We start from the raw sequence: 21,746 nt of genomic DNA, 5'->3' as shown, positions 1-21,746 counted from the left end.
AATGGCTTGCTTAACTTGTTTGCTTGCTCTACCCCATGTCAACCTCCTAAATCTGTGCCACGCTTGCTTATTAATGTTGCTTGCTCTACCTCCTGTGTCAAGCCCCTACATCTGTGCTATGCTTTTACCTTTATAAAGCCCACTTTGAGGACTGCTTGGGGTCACAGTGGCAGCTCCCGAGTCTTCCCTGTGTCCCTGGCTGGTCAGACTGCTTTTCACTGTGGCAGTTTCAGCTCCCAAGTCTGTGCCGCATACCTGGCCCAGTCAGTTTGCTTTTTGCTTCCCCAGTAAATCCATCTTTTTGCTTGAGACTGTCTCTGAGTGGTGGACTCTTGGAGTGACGGGGAATCCCTCCCTCAAACCCTGTAACATTTTAAAGTGTAGCAGTTTTTTTTGTTTGTTTGTTTTTAGGTTTGGGGCTTGGACTAGGGGCCTAAGCACTGTCCCTGGCTTCTTTTTGCTCAAGGCTAGCACTCTACCTCTTGAGCCACAGTGCCACTTCCAGCTTTTTCTGTTTATGTGGTGCTGATAAATCAAACCCAGGGCTTTGTGGTAGGCAAAGGCTCTACTGCTAAGCCACATTCCCAGCCTTTGAAGTGTAGCACTTTGAATTTGAGCCCTTTGGAAACTTTGGTGTCACAGAATTTTACTGCCTAGGTGAACACTACTGATTAATTGTAAGAACCCAACACTAATGGAGAAACCAACATTCCCATTTTATTCATCTACAATATGCACTAACAATTAGAACTCCCTAGGAATGCACAGATAGAGGTGGGCTTTTGAAAAGTGGTTAAAAATTACAGCCTCTGAGCCCGGCACTGGTGGCTCACATCTGAGGATCATAGTTTGAAGCCAGCCAGGTCAGGAAAGTCCATGAGACTCTTGCCTCCAATTAATCATAGAAAAAAGCCAGAAGTTGTGTTGTGGCTCAAGTGGTAGAGTGATAGCCTTGAGCAAAAGGAGCTCAGGGGCAGTGCCCAGGCCCAGGGTTTAGGCCCCAGGACTGACAAAAAAATAAAAAGTACAACCTCTGAGATCAGGGCCACCAGCCTAGCCATTTGCTACCTTCAAGTCTTAAGCTATGGACCCTTGAGCAAGGTGCTTAGGCACAGTGGGACTCAGTTTCCCTGTCTAAGATATGAAGGGATAAAAAAATAAGGGTAATTTTAAGAGAAAAAGTATAACAGATATAAGAATATTGAGAGGGGTATCACTTTATGGCTAGAGGGTTAAAGTGCAGGTAACACACCAGATGGAGCTTTAAACAATCTTAGCAGCACCTAGGATTTGTCCATTTGTCTTTATTCCTCTGCTTCTCCCCCATGAATTACAAAATTTTGACAATATAAAACAGTACTAAAGGCACTATGTTCATTTACACAGAGTTAGCATTTGTGTAACACCATTGACTGGAATGTCAACAGGTACAAGCAGGGCTCATCTGTGTGGTGCATCAGGATTATCCTGCAGTTCTGACTGCGGCCATGTGTTTCTGAGCTGGTTTCCTCCTCACCAGTGGTATCAAAACCACCAGGGGTAGTGCAAAGAAAACTACAGATTCCCAATAGTGTCCACACCCTAAAACATCTGATTCACAAGGCTTGAGGTACAAATGCCTATTTTTCAAAAGCTCCCTGAGTGATCTCCATGTAGGAACAGGCTGGGTAGTGGGGGGGGGGGAGTGAGTAGGGGACGAAACCAACCCACAAACCCATGCAGTGGGTGCTGACTCAATTGCATCTGCAAAGCTGAGAAAGTAAAATAACAAAGGTAGAGCACATAGACTCCTTTCTAGACCTGGACGTTACCAATTTGGTAACAAGTGTGGAGGTTTGCAGTAAACAGCATTTCTTTGGTGTGGTCACAGCTTGAGAGAGCCATCCGCTTTCCCCAGATCATGGATTGCCTTGTTTTCCAGAAGTTCCTTCTGCTTGTCGCTTGGCCTCACCATGTTGTTCAGCATTGCTTTAGCCACGGTCTCCACAGGTATAGAATGCTCACTGGCCCAGGAGGCAGGTAAGGCGCCAAAGAATTTCCTAACCAACCATTCTGTGGGGCGAGACTCTTGTCTATCACATAACAGGACTCTAAACAGAGAAAGGAAAGCAAAGGCAGAAATGGTAACTTGCCTTCAGACCACAGTAGGTGGTACAGAATGCATTTTTTTCCCCATCAAAACCTGCATGTTGGGGGACTGGGATGTAGCTTAGTGGCAAAATGCTTGCCTAGCAAGTGCAACATCCAGGTTCAATCCCCAGTACCCAAAAAAGAAATCCTATCCACCAAGTGGCTGATCTGGAGACTGGCCTTTCAGGACATGATTAGGGTGAGAAGAAGTCTTAAGGATGGGATAAGGTTGATCCGATAGGCATCCTTTTAAGAAGAAAAAGAGACCTCAGAGATTTCTTTCTGCACAACATATAAAAGAAAGTTTATGCAGAGCCACAACAGCAAGTGCCTACCTCTGCCAGCCAGGGAGCGGGTCTCGCCAGATACCAGCCCTGAAAGTACCTTAATTCCAGACTTCCAAATTCCAGACTTTGAGAAAAAAACCAACAGAAATTTTTGTTGTCAAAGCCACTGGGGGCTGCGATATTGTGTTCTGGAATCCAATCACACTAATATTGGGAGCATAGGTTTAATTTGGTACATAAAGTTTTTTTAAGAAAATAAAATAAAAAATAGGACTGGGAGTGAAGCTACCTACCAAGCACCTACCAAGTGTGGACCCTGAGTTCAATTATCAGTAACACAAAATTAAATAAAATGCAGGAAGTGCAATGCAATGAAATAAATGGATAAAATAAAGTGAAATGAAAAAAACTTTGTAATTGCTACCTAGGAAATTTTTGATTATTCTGAACTGGTCCCCAAACCTATCCTGTACTTCAGATTCAAAGGGTGGGCCCTGCAAAGAAGCAACCTACCTCCAGCTAACTTCTTTCCTGGCTTAGGTATCTATCTTAGCTGTCAGCCTCTTCAAATGAACTGCCTTCTAAGACTGACAAACAATGGCACTCTCAGGCAGCATGAATACTTACCCTGGCCTAAATATTGTGTAACGATCAAATTTTAGTTCTTCAACCTTGGCTTCCACTTCTCCCTGTTCAGAAAACACAGAAACACACACATACACACTGTGTTAATTAAGACTGATTAAGTGAAGCTTTAGAGAAAAATTCAGTGTTGAAGAATATCTGCTTCTGCAGATCTCAAGTTTTATTTTGTCTGTTCTCGGGCTTGAACTCTGGGCCTGAGTGCTGTCCCTGAGCCTCTTTGTGCTCAAGGCTATCACGCTATCACTTGAGTCACAGCGCCACTTCATTTTTCAAGAGTCTCATGAAGACTTTCCTAGCCCCGCTGGCTTTGAACTACAATCTTGAGACCTCAGGCTCTTGAGAAGCTAGAATTACCAGCATGACACACTGGCACCAGGCAGGGCTCAAGTTTATAAATGTCCTTACCTAGGAGCCTGGATTCCTAAGATACCCAAGTGCTGTGCCAGTCATTGTATGCATGTCAGTGATAAAAGCTATTCATTACTCGGTGCCTGGCAGCCTGGATTCAAGTCCCAGTCCTGCCACTCACCAATTCAGAGCTTAATATCACAATACTCAGTTTCCATACAAATGCCCGTGAAGGCCCTTAAAATGCTGCCCAGAGCAATTAATGTTAGCTATTATTAATCCAATGAATCATTATTATAACTGAGTGAAACAGCAGTAGTTCTTTCATCTTTGCAGGTGAATAAAATATGCATCTTCTTTCATAAAAATTGGAATTGCTTACCTTGTCTTTCTCAGAACCCAAATGTATTCTGAAAAGCAGACCAGCCCCCCACCCCCCCCCCCGCCACCCCCCTCCTCCCCACTTAGGATTCTTAACAATTAAACTGAAACTTCTATTCTTGATGTAGCTTCATTGGTGGCTCACTTGTCTTTATCCTCCCTAAAATATGTTAGGACAGGAGAGCAATGGTTTAGCTGCATGCCACAGGAAAGGGCTTTGGAAATGTTCATTATCCTAAACTGGTCTGGAGAAAACACAATGCTAACAATCTCCTATTTCTCTAAAAAACAAACAAAAAACCCCACAACACAGTACTGCGATCTGTGTAAAGTCCACTCAGTAGTGACTGGGGTGATGAAAGGGGACCAAGATAGAAGCCAATTAAAAAAAAATGATGCAAAGAAAGGGATTATTTCTGGAAAAAATAAAAACAAAAACAATTTAGGCAAGTATCTGAAAAAACAACAGGGCACAGGACAGACTGGTCTTGCTTCCATTATTTTAAAATGCACACTAATAATAATTACCCCTTACAAAGCAATCCATTTTGCCTCAAGGTGGGCATATTTTTGATAAATGGATCTGAACATGTTGAGGGCTTTTTAGCTTACAAAGCAATCCATTTTGCCTCAAGGTGGGCATATTTTTGATAAATGGATCTGAACATGTTGAGGGCTTTTTAGATAAGGAAATAGTAAATTCCTTCAGGCTAGAGTTTTGCATTTAAGCCAAAATTAGATGAACCTGTGAAAAAAGCATTTAACACTAATAAAAAAAAGAAAAAGTCTTGAACCTAATACCTTCTGAGTCTGTTTTCTTAAACAGGGGCTGCTGGGAGGTGTCTGAGAACCAGCCAGGAATTATTTGAATTCAGTTATATTTGAAGGTTAGGAAGTAGAAACTTTAACATAAAAAAAGGTTTGTGCTGGTGCTGTACTGAGAATAGCAAATGTACATGAAATTTTAAAACATAAAACAAGACTTTTAAGGAAGCTGAGCTTGTAATTAGCAGACTGCTTCAGGCTAACTGTCCCTAAAGCTCTAGAGAAGTAAAAGTTCCGGCCTCTCAGCCATTAGGGAAACTGCAAGAAAAGTATAAGAATTATTTCCCTGGGAGGGGCACAGGCTGGTGGCTCCAGCCTGTAATCCTAGCTTCTCAGGAGGCTGAGACCTGAGGATCATGGCTCATAGCCAGCCTAGGCAGGAAAGTCTGTGAGACATTTTGTTCCAATTAACCACTAGAAAACTGGAAAGAGGAGCTGCAGCACAAAGTGGTAGAGTGCTCACCTTGAGCTACAAGAGCTCAGGGACCACTAGTGCCCAGGCCCTGAGTTCAAGCCCAATAAGAAAAAAAGGAAGGGAGGGAGGGAGGAGGACAGAAGGAAGGAAGGAAAAGAAAGAAAAAGAAATAGAAATCACTGCCCCACATCTCTGAAAAGTCATGCCAACATTCAAGGCCAGAGCAGCGACTGCTCATTCCCCTGACTTTATTGTGTAATTAATAGAGGGAAGGTATTGCAAGTTGTCTTTCAAATTGCTCCAAGTTCCTAAATATATTCCTGCAAAACAGTAAGACCTTGGAGCAGTGAAAAGTGCATAAATTGTGCATTTAATTCCTTTCTGGATAACATTTTTGGGGATAGTATTTAGTACTGCCACTTACTCCAGAGTATATGTTAGAAACACAACACAAACCTTAACTTGTAAGTATAAAAACTTGCTTGACTTGTCAGCTCCTCTGGAGGACAGCAGGTTGAAGTGTTTGCACCCTCCTGCTTTTGCCAGCTCCGCAGACTTCAGCACATAATCTCGGTCAACGCGAACAAATCCCTCCTGAGGGAGAAAAGGATGTGAGTTATTTCCAATAAGCCATGAGTTCATTTTACAGATTACTACCTGGCTAGGGTGGCAGGCTCTGAGGCCTGGGAGGGAAGAGGTAATCTAAATAAAATGCATTCAAGCAATAGATGAAAGTCAGGCTGAGACCCCGGGAGAGGCTCCAAGTACCTTTCAAAGGGACAAACCAGTTTAGCAACCAGGCTGAACTGCAATGAAAACAAGGACAATGATGCTGAAACAAAGACAGTAAACCAACCCGTAAGTAGCAAAAGGAACAGTAAGACCAGGCTGGAAAACTGCTTTTAATCACATATTTCCTTCTTTTCTTTTCTCCTCCTCAGTGCATGATCAAACCTAGGAACTCCTGCATGCTAAGTAAGAACCTAGTACTCCACCATTGAGCATGTGTGCAACCCATTTCTCCATCTTTGAATCACTTCCCAACCTTACACCCTCACTCTGTTTTCTTTCTTACTTTTTTGGGGCAGTACTGGCTTTTGAACTCCAGACCACATGCTTGCTAGGCAAGTGTTCTACCACTTGAGGATTGTCTACAGCAGCCTCTCTTTTTTCTCTTATTTTTTCCAGCTCTACTAGGGTATGGTCTTAAAGTAAAATTCAGGACACTCTTCAGACACTATGATCAGGGTCTGTTTGATTTCCAGTGTTGTTCAAGCTTTACAACATATTTTAGATGCTAGTAAAGATGAATCTTCACATTTTTAAACAAATGATGTTGTATAAACAAAAATGATGTAGAGTAGGTCCAGTGTGGGTAGTGGCTGAGACTTTCTTCTTAATTCACATCACAGGATCAGCACATACCCAGCACACAATTGGTGCTCTAAATGTATTTGAACAAATGAATGGAAAGGCAATTCCATTCAGAGGAAACAAAAAGAGATGAGAGGGGCTGGGAATATGGCCTAGTGGTAAAGTGCTTACCTCATATACATGAAACCCTGGGTTCGATTCCTCAGCACCACATATATAGAAAAAAGCTGGAAGTGGTGCTGTGGCTCAAGAGGTAGAGTGCAAAAGGAAGCCAGGGACAGTGCTTAGGCCCTGAATCCATGCCCTGGGACTGGCAACAAAAACAAAACAAACGAAGGCATAGTCTCATGTTTTTACCCAGGCAGGTGGAGATTGTGATCATCCAATTTACACCTCTCATGGAGCTCGGATGGCAGTCTTGGGCTATCGTCACTCCCAGCTACTTACCCCACCCTACCCTCTGATCACATTCCTCTAGATCTCTGCCTCCCAAGTAACTAGGATGGCAAGCATCAGCCACTGTTCTGGGTCCCAAAGGACTTTATAACATTAATAATTTTTCTCTGTAGTAGTAATTTATTTCAAATGTTTTATATGATATGGTCATGTGTAACTTTCATCTTTCTTAGATAGATGAAAACAAGGTCCAGTGGTCTGGGGAACTGCTGGCTAGGGAGTTAGAGGAGACAGAAAACAAGTTCTTGACTGATCAAGTGGGGCTCCTATCTCAGATTCTCTATTGCTAGTGAAAAGAACTAATCCCTAACCTGACAGACTAATGGTCTTTCAGACTAACGTCTGAATCTTCCCACCTGTGAGTATGTTAGGTTACACGTCAATGGGAAATTAAGGCTGCAAAGGTCAAAAAGGTACTTAAAACAAGGGAGATTGGGCTGGGGAATATAGCCTAGTGGCAAGAGTGCCTGCCTCGGATACACGAGGCCCTAGGTTCGATTCCTCAGCACCACATACACAGAAAACGGCCAGAAGCGGCGCTGTGGCTCAAGTGGCAGAGTGCTAGCCTTGAGCGGGAAGAAGCCAGGGACGGTGCTCAGGGCCTGAGTCCAAGGCCCAGGACTGGCCAAAAAAAAAAAAAAAAAAACAAGGGAGATTATTCTAGATTATGCGAAGGCTCAATGTAAGCAATTACAAGGGCTGTTAGAAGTGGGAAGCAGCAGGGAATTTAGAGTTATGTAGTACCGAAAGGGTACCTCCATTCCCCCACAAAAAATTGCTGTTCTTGAAGATGGAAGAAAGACAACTATGAACCAAAGCAGCAGACAGACTGTACCAGCTAGAGATGTAAGAATATGAATTTTCCTTTATGGCCTCCAGGAAGAAATGTACCCTGTCAACACCTCAATTTCACCCCAGTAAAACCCATACCAAACTTCTAACCTGTAGAACTACAAGATAATAAATTTGGGTTGTTTTGAACCACTAAATGTGAGGTCATTTGGATAAGCATTAAAAACGAATGCCAAATTCAAGTTTAAAACGATAGGACCAAGCAAACTTTTTTAAACTTCAAAGTTAAAAGAAAACTTTAAGTAATAGAAAATATAAATACAGAGCACAGAGCTGGATGACTTTTCATTAACCGAAGCTCTTCTGCAAGCAGTTCCCAGATGAAGAACTAGAACATGAATTGCCATTACTAGAAAAATGTCCCCTCTTCCTTCTCATTATCATTCCAGGGTATTTTAAGTCTTCCCACCTGTGGGAAAATGCTATTTTTCTACCCAACTTTAGTTAACATAAACTTATCTCTTTACCCACAAATCATCACCACTTTCTTTTTGTTGCATACCTTGACATCTGGTATTAGACATATTTACATTCCTGTTAATACTTTTAAAATTAGTATGAGGGAAAACAGTTTTAACACTTAGCACATCCTGACAGAGAAAGGCGATTCTTATCCGAGCTTTACTCCAAATTGTGATTTAGATGTGCTGAAAATGTGCCACAAAACCCAAAATGACACAGTAAAAGTTCTAACCGAATTTCCCTTTCATATCAGTTTCTTCTCTTTACTCCAATTAAGGCCTGTTTTAATAAGTAACCAGTTGATTATTCACAGTAAAATAGTTTAGTGAAATACATTTTTGCCTTGTTGTGTCAGCATAATTGCTTGGAAAGATTATTAGACTTCTCTATGTTAAAATGCTTTTTATTCTTTCAGCAGCTTCTTTAAAAATAAGGGAAAGATGCAGCCAATCACAAGCCTCCAGACCGACGCTGTCTCTCTCACTTAATCCAGAAGCAAGAGAGGGATAATTTGATTAAACTAAGACCCTAATTTATTTGGCTTTAGTTCTGGATCAACCTCTCTAATAGAGTGCTGTCGTCTCCAATTGTTTGATGAAAATTAAAGTGACATAAATACCATGGGACTCTTTCAATCTGATTAGTCAGCAAAGGCACATCAATACCACCCCAGCCATCAGACTCTGGCGTCCTTCCTTTCACCAGCTTCACTGGCAACTGACAACCGCTCCTTGAAGGACCAGCACCCACGCTGCTCTACAGACCCCTGCCCCCAGCCCATCATTCCTGCTCAAAGGGGCCTGTTGACAAGGTGCCCATACCTCTCTCCATTGCTATTCTTCAGACAAAGCTAAATATTGTTTTATTAGCAATCAATAGCTGTTAATCCAAAATGATTTCACAAATCCTCTGCGACTTCAAGCTGATTATAAACCTGCATTTTTTCCAAGCTCACTAAATTTTAAATTTCATTTCCTTCACCCTGATGGCAGGGCCTTTTTAGCGGGTGAATGCAACCCAAAAGCAAATAGGTCAAGGGCTTTCAGGACTTAAAAAAATCTAACTGAAGGAAGGATTCTGGTGACTGATTAGGCAATACCAATGTACACCGGTTTACTTTGGAGTAAGAAAGAATCTACTTGTAGATGGAAGGAGCTAGTTTTAAAAACTTATTAATTCCTTTCCTTGTTCCTCGACAGCTCAAATTAAAAAATAGAAAAAGAAACTAAAATAAGTTACTCCATGTCCTAGAAACACCATTTTCAGAAAAAACTAACCACAGGGCTAGAGAAAAGACAGCCATCTCTTCTCAGATTATTAAGTCTATTGTCAGAACGTCTAGAAAAAGAAACTGATTCAGTAAATTCTCACCTTAAATTTCTGCTGCAGGACCTACCAAAATAATGCCTACATCTCACCTTAGATATCCTTACTCAGTAGATGTTCTTTTTTTGAGTCTTATTAAAATACAAAGCCAGTAAGTATGTCTCTTAGTCTTCTTTACCAATACCTGAAAACTAGCAATAATACTGTGGCTTAAGACTAACTTGGGCTACAAAGGTATTTCAGAGGAGAGAGCCTGTCCAGAAGGACTAAAGAAGGTCACAGGGTCCTTTTCTGAGAAGGAAAGATCTGTCATTCTGTCAGTGGTCTCAGCCATAATTCTGCTTCAAGTTCTTTCTCCTTCATCCCCTTTTGAAATGAACCCTAAATCAGGGCAGAAAACACAGATGTTGACACACAATAAATGGTATGATATGAGATCCTATTTGTGTCATAAAGGGCATTTTTGTATTTGATGTATGGAGATAGGGGAAAGATTGTGAGTACAGAAAGAGCTCTGGATAGCAAACTAAAATAAAACCAATACTGAGGATTCCTCTGTCATTCACTACATTTTTTCCCCATTTAAGTCACTGTTCTCTTCCATAGGGTCAAAAAATTCTGCATTTGGAAGGGGGATACAGTAGTCCAGACAAGGAGGTGATCCACAGAAGCTAACTGACACACCATTCCTTGGTTTCCAAACAAGAAATCATTCATCACTCCACTACATGCCCCCTTCTGACACATACATCAAACCAAACTATACAGGATAGAACAGGGGTTGGGAAAACTTTTCCTTTACAGGACCAGCCTAATAAATATTGTCAGCTGCGCAGTAGAGACTGCATTTCCAGATATACCATTATAGCACAAAGCTGTCACAAATGATATGGAGAGTAAGTAATGAGCCTGGCTCTGTGCTAACCAAATTTTATTATGGATACTGAAATTTGAATTCCTTGTACTTTCCTGTGATGATATATTATTCTTTTGAATTGTTTAGGCATTTTTAAAAGAAAAACATTCTCAGCTCATAAGCCATATAAAAACAGGTGACAGGCCATATTTGGTCCCCAAGGATATGGTTTGCACACTCCGGGATTAGAAGAGTATATTAAGAATCTGAAGCCTTGAGAGTCTAAAGATGCCTAATAAATGTTTCAGGTGCCTGTGTTCATCACATAAACATCATCCTTTCAACAGAATCCAAAAATTTGGATTGCTAGAGCTTTCTTCTAACAAGTGAGGAACTGAAACTATATCAAACCACCCAAAATACTAACCAAATCCCCCTTTTACTCCAAATAAAGGGAAATACACTATTCACAGAAGTATCTCAGACCTTTGCTCTTCACTCAAAACTAATGTTGATTTGCTTTTCAAAGGACATGGTAACCTCCACTAACACATAAGTCAACTACTAAAGCAAGGTAAAGACCCTCAGGAAAACAGCAAGTGAAGAGGACAAACACCTCCCAGTCACTCACAAAAGGGAGTCCAGCAGGAAGAGCAGAATTGCTTTCATTGGGGCTCTCCCAAGAAACCTGTTCAAGGTAGAGATTCCAAGCTCAGAGATTCTCTCTCGTAGGCCCAAATCAAGGTAGCATTGCATTGAGAAAACAACTATGGGCTATGGGTATAAAAGGAAGTTTAAAATCTAGTCAGCTATGACTCAGAAAAATGGTTTTCCAAACAACTGATGGAAGTGAATAGACTTATTGGTAGTTTTAGTTGTAACAGAAGTCTGAGTAGACTGAATTTTATGGGCTGAGTGTATCCCATATAAAATGTTAAAGTCCTAACCCCCAGTACTTCAGAATTTAAGCCTATTTGGAAATAGGCTCACTGCTGATCCTGTTATGATGATTGTTGTCATGAGCAGACTGGCCCCTAATCCAATCCAATATAACTGTGTCTTTATAAAAGACGCAGACATATGCACAAAGGGGGAAATGTAATATGAAAAGACAGAGTACTTAGCCAGCTACAATTGAGGCGAGAGCATTTAAACAGATTCTTCCCTCAGCATTCAGAAGGAACCAACTCACTGACACCTCCATCCTTGACTGCTAGCCTTCATAGATATCTAGCCTTCAAAGCTCTGAGACAATGCACTTCCTTTACTTTATTATGGCAGTCCTAGCAAACAGTTACATTAAAGGGCATAAGGAAATGAGCTGACTCCTCAGAGAAGCTCAACAATAAGAGTGAAGTTTCTCTACTGAAAATTGGAATTGCTAAGACAAAATTCAAAGTATTTCAGTTACAATACAACTATAAAATGCCACTAGGCTTGTGAGTAGCATCAAAGGTTCCCTTTAGTGAGATTTTCTAGAGAAAGGGCTGCTTGCTGATGGGAAATTCCAGTAGCCATGAGCTTGGAAGGCAATAGGCTCTTTCCAAAGCAGTGTTGTTACCTAGCCACTTTTAAAGTGCCTAAGGTCATCATAACCTCCAAACTATCCATTGCACTCCAACCAAATTAAATTTTAATGCTTTTTCTAGAAGCAGTGCCAACTTACTTTCTGCTCCTATCCTCTTAAACCATTTAAATCCTAACCCATTTCTGAATCTACTTGGCTTTCAAATCCTCTCCCTTACTCATTAATAACTTTGACTTTTCAAGCTGATTTTAAAGGAGAACAAAGGTCTAAGAAGTAGGGAACCACTCTCAGTTCAAAACAACACAACTATCCTTCTGATTAAAATTGCATTACCCAGATTGAATGCAACAAAATAATGTAGACTTTCTCCTGGAGCACCCTGTGAGATTTGCTTTATGTTGTGAAACTCGACTGCTCTATGCTTAATGCAGTTTTTTTTTAAATTCTGCTGAGTCACAACCAGAACTTCAGACAGTAAAACCTGCAGTGTATTAGAACAAAAAGTTCAACGCTTTTGGAGGACACACTGCTTGTGACTGTCCCTGAGCCAGAAAAGATCGCACCAATTGCTAAGTCGGAACATCATCCTTTTCATAATGGATAATGCAGTTCTTGGGAAAATCAAATTTCTCTATAAGCCATAGTTCCCAAGCACAGGGCTCAAATCCTAATAGTGTTTCAGGGCAGATTTACAAAACTGCAAAACAGATAGAAACAGATCTTTACTGAAAACATAAATAGAATTATTCCCTGGTTCATCACAAAACCTAAAAAAATATAACTGAGCCTAACTATTTGGTTGGTATAAACCATATGCTCTCCTAATGACTCAGATGTTTGGTTCTGGTTTCTAAACCTGCAGCTAGTTCCCAGGGAAGGGTCACTGCCCTGCATATTTAGTAGATGTATTTGGCTCCAGCAAATAAATTCTGCCAGAGGAATAAACTGTATTCAAGGGTATGTATGATATATAACACTGACTCAGGATCCACCTCGTAAACTATGACTTTTAACTGTGGAGTACACTATGACTTTTGGACAGGGCTGACTCAATTTAGAACGCCATTTAAGAAGAAAATAAAATGTGTGTTAGAACAGTTTTGCGTCAGCAGAGGCTGAATCATCACTATCATTGAATCACTGCTGAAGGCTGAGTCACCACTGGAGGCTGACTGAATCGTGCCTTTGGATTATGATGTTCTAGCCTAGAAGTTTAAAGTTTGGTGTGAAAAATAGGTTGAAGCCAATAACTCAAGTGAAAGAGAACTTTAAGCTTCCAATGTTAAGGAAGGAAAAGAAGAATAGTTTACTGCCAATACCACAGGCCAATTACTTTTACTCCGACTTTTTGTTTTTCCTTGTCAGGGGTTATTCTGATCATTGTTGACTACTTTTCTATATGCAAGATCACATAAATATTGACAGTGTTCCAGCACTCAAACTGGAACTTGTTTGAAGGAAAAATGGATTGATCAGTAATATTGAAAGTATTGTGAAGTTAGGATAACAAAATATTAATAATAAGAGCTTACTAAGCACTGCAGGATGCAAAAGAAAAGTAAGAAGGAAATACTTGACATTACTGGCTAATAAAAAGAGGAAATGGTATGTTTTTCTTTCTTACCGCTCCAGCCTTTTTTCTGGTAGTACCCAGGCAACAGAATCCAACATCATGACCTTGAAAGGCAGAAGTGTAGTCATCCAGCTTTTCAAAGTCCACCACTTCTTGATTCTAGACAAGGGCACAGTTGTATATAATCTCACATTATTCAAAAATATGGACAATTTAAGGAATGACAATTTAAGGCTCACTACTTATCAGACTCTGTAAATTTTTTTTTTCTCACTAAAAAGCAAGTCATCTGAATTGAAAATCAACAATTCACATAGTGTTCATGGTACATACAACTGGGCTAGGGGTGATCCAGATTTCTACAATCTGATCCTAAAATGGAACCTGATTATTTATAGAAAAGCAACAATGAAAACCTGTTGGTACCTTATCGGTAAGAAGATCACTGAGGGATAGTATGAAAACAGAGGATAGTGTTTAGAATCTCAATGAAGACCTAGGTTCAAACTTGGTCCTACTATCTATGAAATAAGCAATTTTGGACAAGTTATTGATCATAAGCCTCAGCTTTTTGCAGCCATAAAATGTAAATAATAAACTTTGTGTTGGTCCAAGTCATGGACCACCTGCATGAAATTCAGACAGGAGGAGCTTGATCTAAAAGCATACTTTTGGGTGTGAATCAGTATCTGCACTTTGGACAAGCATCCACAAGAATTCCAGTACTCGGGGCTGGGGATATGGCCTAGTGGCAAGAGTGCTTGCCTCGTATACATGAGGCCCTGGGTTCGATTCTCCAGCAGCACATATACAGAAAATGGCCAGAAATGGCGCTGTGGCTCAAGTGGCAGAGTGCTAGCCTTGAGCAAGAAGAAGCCAGGGACAGTGCTCAAGCCCTGAGTCCAAACCCGAGGACTGGCAAAAAAAAAAAAAAAAAAAGAATTCCAGTACTCATTCATACATACATACATTCATTCATTCATTCATTTATGCATGCCAGTACTAGGGCTTGAATTTAGGACCTAGGTGCTGTCCCTTGACTATCTCACTGGAGGTCAATACTTTACAACTTGAGTCACTACCTCAGTTTCCAGCTTTTTTTTGTGGTTAAGTGGAGATAAGAGTGATAGGTTGAAGCCAATCACTTAAGTGAAAAAGAATTTTAAAACATTTATTATGGGGGGGGGGGAAATAGCCTACTACCAATAACATAGACTTTCCTACCAAGGATGGCTTTGAACCTGGGTTCTCAAATCTCAGCCTCATGAGTAGCTAGGGTAACAGGTGTTGTAGGAAGTAGAGCTGACTCCATCTTGATTAGGGAAACATGGTAGCAAATGTTGGGGGGAGTAGAGCTGACTCCATCTTGATTAGGGAAACATGGTAACAACTGTGAAAATGAAGTTAAATATTAGGTCAGCCTGACCCACAAAATTCTGCTTCTGTAAATTGCTTAACTTGTATGTTGTTTGCTTTACCCTGTGTCAACCCCCTAACATCTGTGCTATGCTTTTACCTTTATAAACCCATCTTGAGGACTGTTACTTGTCAGGGTGTTAGCTCCCAAGTCTGCATTGTGTCCCTGGCCAGTCAGCCTGCTTTTTTATGGTCGCAGTTTAAGCTCCCAAGTCTGTGCTGCATCCCTGGCCAGTCAGTTCGCTTTTTGCTTCCCCAATAAATCCATCTTTTTGCTTGAGACTGTCTCTGAGTGGTGGACTCTTAGAGGGACGTGGAGTCTCCTCCCTTGAACCCTGTAACAGTGTGAGCTACTTGTACCCATATGATTTTATTTTATTTTTTGCCAGTCCTGGGGCTTGGACTCCGGGCCTGAGCACTGTCCCTGGCTTCTTTTTACTCCACGTCTTGAGCCACAGGGCCACTTCTGGCTTTTTCTGTTTATATGGTGCTGAGGAATCGAACCCAGGGATTCATGCATGCAAGGCAAGCACTCTACCTCTAAACCATATCCCCAGCCCCACCCAGATGAAATTTTAAAACCTACACCTAACCTTATACTATTTGCTGTGAAACTAGAAAGTTTGAGACATACCATCACTTGTGAGTTCAAATAAAATGCTGGTTTCCTTTACAATCATCAACACTGTCAAAAGAATTTTCTTGACACTGCATAAAAAATTGATGAAAAGCAGATTTTTCACAAAGAGCCTGGTCAAAACCTACACAACCAAAACTCCACTCTCAAAAATACAAACTTCAGCCAGGTGCTGGTGATTCATACTTGTAATCCCATCAATTCAGAAGGCTGTAATCTCAGGATCTCAGTTTGAAGCCCTTGCAGGCAAGAAAGTCTGTGAAACTCTTATCGCCAATTAACCACCAAAAAACTGGAAGTAGAGCTGTGGCTTAAATGATAGAGAGCTAGCCTTGAGCAAAACAAGCTCAGGGACAGTGCCTAGGCCCTGAGTTAAAACCCATGAACCAGCAGTGCGCGTGCATGTACGCACATACACACATACACATACACACACACACACACACACACAGAAAAAGAACAGACTTCAGAGCTAGTTCTATTTTCCAACAATGTCTCACAGCCCATGAAACTAGAGAACAAAGACGATTCAGCACTTGCTTAAGTATGGGCAAAAATGTCTGCTTTAAACAAACAAGTCTTGATAGACCAAAAACATCCCCAATATGATCTGAACGGAACCATTGGGAATCAAGCACATGTATTTGCAAGACTTCTTGTTATGTGAAATGTGCCTTCTGTAAAACCCCATGGGGCCAAATTTTTTGCAACATGGTCTCATGAGTATACTGTATTATTCCATTTGTTTCAGTTCACAGGTAACTCAGTTTAAATCTCTCCAAAGCTCAGACTTGAGATATTTGGAGGTTATAGCCAGCTGGAAATCTGGTGTGTAGAGCTTGCTTACCCATGGAAGTGTAACTTATCTGAAGGTAGTATTACTCTCTTTTCAGATACAAGCCTGGGAAGTCAGGTGAACAGATTCTTGTACTTTCACTGCCATAGACCATCGGGAAGTACTTTTGGGTTCTCTCACATTTCTATGAAGTCATAGATATGTGAAGATATCATGTGACTGAGAAAACTGTCAAGGTTACAGGGGCACAGAAGGTTGAGGAAGCCTGATGGCATGAACTGAGACCTGCTATTCTTGACAGCCCAAGTCCTGCTTTAGCAGGTTCCAGAGGTACAGAAGGGCTGTGCCCAAGACCACATGGTAGGGGCCAGAGGCCTAGCACCCAGGTTCAGTCCAGGAACGCCATGGCCTTTGGGCAGGGACTCTCAAACACCAATTAGGACCAGATTTTGGTGGTAGCCCTTTTCGCCTCCATCGCTGGCCCAGCCACGTTCAGAAATAGGATGTCACCTCTAGAAATACGGCAGCTCCAATACCCACCACGTTTTTATAAGCTTCCTCCTCGAAGGTGAGCTTCCTCCGGCCTATGAGCGTGACCCTGGCAAACAGGCTCCGTTCTAGGAGTTCTTTTAAGAGTACTTTGCCGGTTTCCCCGCTGGCACCCAGAATGAAGACGGATTTATTTTGCATCCTGAAGTCTTCCCGAAGCTTCGGCAGCGCCTCGGTCTCAGCCATGCTGGGGCAGGGGGAGGGGGGAGCGGGGATAATACGACAGGGGCTGATCTTAAGGTGCTAAGGGGTGCCCCCCTCCAGTTCTTACCCTGGGAGAAAGGAGCGGGGAAGCGGGGGAGGTTTATTTGTTCCCGAGAGAGAAGTTATTCTCCGCAGCTCCCCGGCTAGCTCTGAGTCACCTGCGGGGCGGGGCGGGGCGCAGTGACCGTCCCCGCAGGATCCTGCGGACACTGGGGGAGGCCTCCCCCCGCCCTCCCGCGCGGGAGGATGCGCCCAGGAGCCCGAAGCACCGTCGCCACAGAGCCTCAGGCCACACCATATGCCGGCCTGGGTCCATCCAGGCCCCCTATGCAGGGGGAGGTTACCTAAGGCCAACCTCGGGCCCCTCGTGGTCAAGCCGCAGCAGCAGGATCCCAGCCACCAGCGCGGCCACCCCGCAGCTCAGCGCCGCAGGCCCGGGCATGCGGACGGCGCCCCTGAGCAGATGCGCCCGCCGGGAGACAGTGGGGGGAGACGGGAAGGGAGCACAGCCCAGGCACCTACCCTCGAGATCTTCCGGGTGACTAAGCGGGAGCGGCCTTGCCCCGCCCCTGGGCGGAGTCTGGACCGGCGCTGGAATCCCGCGCGGTGCTGACACGTGGACAGGGCACGAGTGCCCGCTCAGAGCTAGGCCTGAGCCCTCGCCTAACGGTCCCCAAGAACCTCCCTCCCCACTTTCTTTTTTTTTTTTTTTTTTTTTTTGGCCAGTCCTGGGGCTTGGACTCAGGGCCTGAGCACTGTCCCTGGCTTCTTCGCGCTCAAGGCTAGCACTCTGCCACTTGAGCCACAGCGCCACTTCTGGCCATTTTCTGTATATGTGGTGCTGGGAAATTGAACCCAGGGCCTCATGTATACGAGGCAAGCATTCTTGCCACTAGGCCATATCCCCAGCCCCCTCCCCACTTTCTCTCCCCTGATGCAGGCCCAGCCAGAGGACATCCCAGGCTCGACCTTGACTGTCCCCTCCCACCTTGTGATCTGTGTGTATTGAAAGCCTTCACCTCAAATCCTCCACTGGACAAAATCTGACCTTTGCCGTCCTACCACCCCAAACAGGAGTTTAAAACAAAACAAAACAGAAACCTATTCCTTGCCTCTCTTGAGTGGCACTATCCCTCTCCCCCAACACACTTGTGTCTCACCCCCCACCCCAAACATCAAAATCCTGGTAGCAGTCAATCTCCTTTGACAGATTTATCCATCTTTCCACATTCCAGATTAATCACCAAGTCCTGACAATGCCTTCCAAATATTTCTTCCCTGAAGTTCCAATGTAGCTGTTCTCTTCCTGCCTAGGTCCCTGTCCACTGCTATACAGGTAGATCCAGATGACCACACCTATGCCTGTGCTTCACACTTTGCCTCACTGGGCCTATCTTAGACTTTGGAAGTTCCAGGAAGAGGTTAGAATGACAAGCAAGAATCTGAATGATACACAAGGATTGTGCTGTAAACATCCATCATGTTGGAGCCTCATCTGCCAGTGTAGAAGACAAATGAACCATTCCCTCTTCTAGCTCCTTGGGAGTTATTATGTATTTACATACACTGGCCCAGCCTAGATCCAACCCATCAGATGCTTCTATACAGGATTTTCACTTGGTGGGGGTAGGGGGACTCATACAAACAAACAGCCTCAGCTGGGGTCCCAGTAGGTGGGGGAGGGTATAGAATAACAACCTCAGAAGAACTGACATGAATAGTAGAAAAGCAGGCCTCTACAGATTACAGATGGTAAGTCAAACTGATAAACCAGAACCTGCCTGACAAGAAAATAGGGGCAGGGGCTATGAAAGAAGGAAGTAGTAAGGAGGACAAAACGATAAGGAAATGAGGATAGGACAGTAAATCTTTAGTTCCACAGCCTAACAGGAATCAGAAAGAGGATCCACCTATCAGAAAGCCATCCAATTCTCACTATTAAATCCAAGGCCAAGCTTTGTAATGAATGCAAAATGGCAGAAGGTGGAGCAAGATGGCCATGGCTGAGCTAGGTTGAACTGCCACCTTCCTCGGGAACTGTGTGTGCCATATACTCTGTCATACTGCTCTTCTAATAAACTTTCTGGGCTAGGGATATGGCCTAGTGGCAAGAGTGCTTGCCTCGTATACATGAAGCCCTGGGTTTGATTCCTCAGCACCACATACATATATAGAAAAAGGCCAGAAATGGTGCTGTGTCTCAAGTGGCAGAATGCTAGCCTTGAGCAAAAAGAAGCCAGGGACAGTGCTCAGGCCCTGAGTTCAAGCCCCAGGACTGGCAAAAAACAAAACAAAACAAATTATGTAATAAACTTTCCAATCACCTTTACTTATCGTCACATCTTCCCTAAATTCTTCTCCTGCCAGATGCAAGGACTGAGCTTGTCCAATTGCCCTAAACTTTCTGTTATCGTATTTGGTGCATTGTCCAGGAAGTTAGGGATGAAGGATTTATTTTTCTGACCTGGACTCTTCCAAATGTTTCCAGAACTACCAGCAATCTGATGATCTCTCCTGTGTTTTGCCTCCTTTCCTTGCTGCTTGTTCTTAGAGCCTGACTATTTCCTGTTATTCTTCCAACATATTCTTTCTAAGGCATCAAATTCTCTTCTGTTCCCTGTGCTTAAAAAGCCTTAACAGTACCAAGCACAAAGAATGATATTCCAAACTGTTACACTGTATAGATTCTTCCACCAAATTCCCAAAGACTCTTCTAGTAAAATTCTATGTCATACCTGTCAGCTAACAGTGCGTCAGGATTTCATCTAGCAGATCAGTTGCAGTGCTTGTTAACTGCACTCTTCTTGCTCCTCTCCTTAATTTTTCAAAATCTGTGGCATAAATCCTAAAGGATCAACCTCATGATCCTAGGAAACTGCATGCACACCTAAGCATAAAAAGATGAAGGACACTTTTAGTCCACAAAGTAAAGTGCCTTTGACTCTCTCTTTTAGCAATTCAGCAATCCCTTCCCACCTCAGCTAACTACTTTCTGGTCATTATCAATATTATCAATTCTCCTGTTGGAGAATTTCCTTTAAATGAAACCACACAGCATGTCTCCTTGTTGTCTCCACGTTTGTCCCTGAACCTATGCTTATATGGCTGCATTGAATTTCTGTGGTCCCTAAACATTTTGCGGGGCCCTTCCTTCATTTTTAAAAAAGCATGTATACTTATGACTGTGTTTCAACATATAACAATAGTCTATACTAGACAGTTTCTTTAATTTGAAGTCACATTTTTATGGGGCTTGAACTGTGCCTTTTGTGAGAGGAATAAGTCAATCAGTTCTGGCTATTTAATGTATCAGAATTCATTCTGGCCAGGCATGGTGGCACATATGTATAATCCCAATTACTCAGGAGGATTTTGGTTGGAGGTCCACCCCAGGAAAAATTTTGAGGCCCTATCCCCCCCTGCCAAAAAAAAAAAAAATGAGCTGGGGGTGTGGCTCAAGTGTTCAGAGGCCCACCTAGCAAATTTTGAGGCTCTGAGTTTAAGCCCAGGTACTACCCAAATGAAAATATTAAAATTTATTCCTTTGTATTTCTGAGTTGCCCTCCACTGTACAAGTATAAATATCCCATGACATATTTAAACGTTCTCTTTTTAGCTATTATATGTAAGGCTCATATGGCTAGTCTTCCTGAGGACATATGTTTTCATTACTTTTCTAGAATTTTCTAAGGTACAGGGTAGATACCCTATTCCCACCAACTGGTATCACCAGCCCAAGTTGTTATCCTTTGGTGGTAAATGTGGCTTCATCTTTCTTTTAGTAACAGAACCCAGGGGGGTTGTGGTAGTGTTTTGTTTGGGGGTGACAGTACTTCAGTTTAAACTGAGGGCATGCTGCTCACTAGGCAAGGGCTTTACTGCTTGAGACACACACTCAGCTTCTTTTGTTTTTGTTTGCAGATAAGATCTCCTGGTTTTGCCTAGTGCTGGCCTCGGATCACCAACCTCCTACTTATAATTCCTGCATAGCTGGAAAAACAAGTATGAACCACCACATTTAGGCAGGTGATTGAAAAGAGATCTCACTAACATTTTGCCTTGAATTTCAATCCCCCAGTGCCCTCTGTTTTATTAGAACATACAGATGTCCATTAAGATCATTTGACAGTGATTTAGCCAAGGAGTCACCTTTTTTTTTTTTTTTTTTTTGATAGGAAGCTGTCTTTTCCTTCTCTTTCTCTTACCTGATTTCCTTAGGAGAGGATGTGACTGTGGGACTGATGAATCATTGATGATGAGGAGAAAAACAGCCTAGAGGATGGCACAGCAAGGCTTCCAGAGCTCTCAGACCAGAGCTCCCTACCTGGCCTGGACTGCCTGCCCTGAACAGTGGGAACAAAATCAGCTCTGCTTATGTTAGTGCCTCTGAAATTTTGCAAGAGCTTAGCTAGAGCCTTGCCTAATGAAAAGTTTTCAGTCAGTCTTGCCAAAAGGGCACTGATTGATTCGATTGATTGATTAGGTAGATAACTACAGTGGACCATATAGGATGAATTGGATGCCAGCTATGTCAGTGAGCTGAGAAGGCAGGTCATTAATACTTGGTAAATGCAATGAAGGCATGAATTAGACAACCTTATAAAACATCCCCCAGATGTTCACACAGTAGCTCGTGCTAAATACCAAAGCATCCTCAAAAGAAAATGGAAACTCAGAAGATGGATT

General features: G+C 42.6%; 1 protein-coding gene across 3 annotated transcripts; it reads right to left on the bottom strand.

Moving 5' to 3' along the window:
• Positions 1-1,266: 1,266 nt before the first annotated feature.
• Positions 1,267-17,599, bottom strand: Htatip2 (HIV-1 Tat interactive protein 2). Of its 3 annotated transcripts, none has more exons than XM_048360481.1 (6): positions 17,583-17,599; positions 16,848-17,043; positions 13,510-13,617; positions 5,488-5,625; positions 3,045-3,106; positions 1,267-2,090 (listed from the first exon to the last, which is right to left on the bottom strand). In XM_048360481.1, the coding sequence occupies exons 2-6, from the start codon at positions 17,040-17,042 to the stop codon at positions 1,865-1,867; spliced, it is 729 nt and encodes a 242-aa protein (XP_048216438.1). In that variant the 5' UTR covers position 17,043; positions 17,583-17,599; the 3' UTR covers positions 1,267-1,864. The 3 variants fall into 3 exon arrangements, with proteins under 3 accessions (XP_048216438.1, XP_048216436.1, XP_048216437.1); XM_048360479.1 differs by lacking the exon at positions 17,583-17,599 and adding an exon at positions 17,405-17,573; XM_048360480.1 differs by lacking the exon at positions 17,583-17,599 and adding an exon at positions 17,128-17,146.
• Positions 17,600-21,746: the final 4,147 nt, after the last annotated feature.

This window comes from Perognathus longimembris, chromosome 13 (assembly GCF_023159225.1).
Source record: "Perognathus longimembris pacificus isolate PPM17 chromosome 13, ASM2315922v1, whole genome shotgun sequence".
NCBI classification, from domain to species: Eukaryota; Metazoa; Chordata; class Mammalia; order Rodentia; family Heteromyidae; genus Perognathus; species Perognathus longimembris.
The sequence above is the reverse complement of the archived record's forward strand: the minus strand, read 5'-3'. Positions and strand labels throughout refer to the sequence as shown.

Coding starts and splice junctions, on each gene's coding strand:
- Htatip2 (XM_048360479.1), bottom strand. CDS start 17,502: ATGCCCGGGCCTGCGGCGCTGAGCTGCGGGGTGGCCGCGCTGGTGGCT. Junction 13,618..16,847: donor AGGAAGCTTATAAAAACGTG/GTGGGTATTGGA, acceptor GCCCTTGTCTAG/AATCAAGAAGTGGTGGACTT. Junction 2,091..3,044: donor TACACAATATTTAGGCCAGG/GTAAGTATTCAT, acceptor TTCTCTGTTTAG/AGTCCTGTTATGTGATAGAC.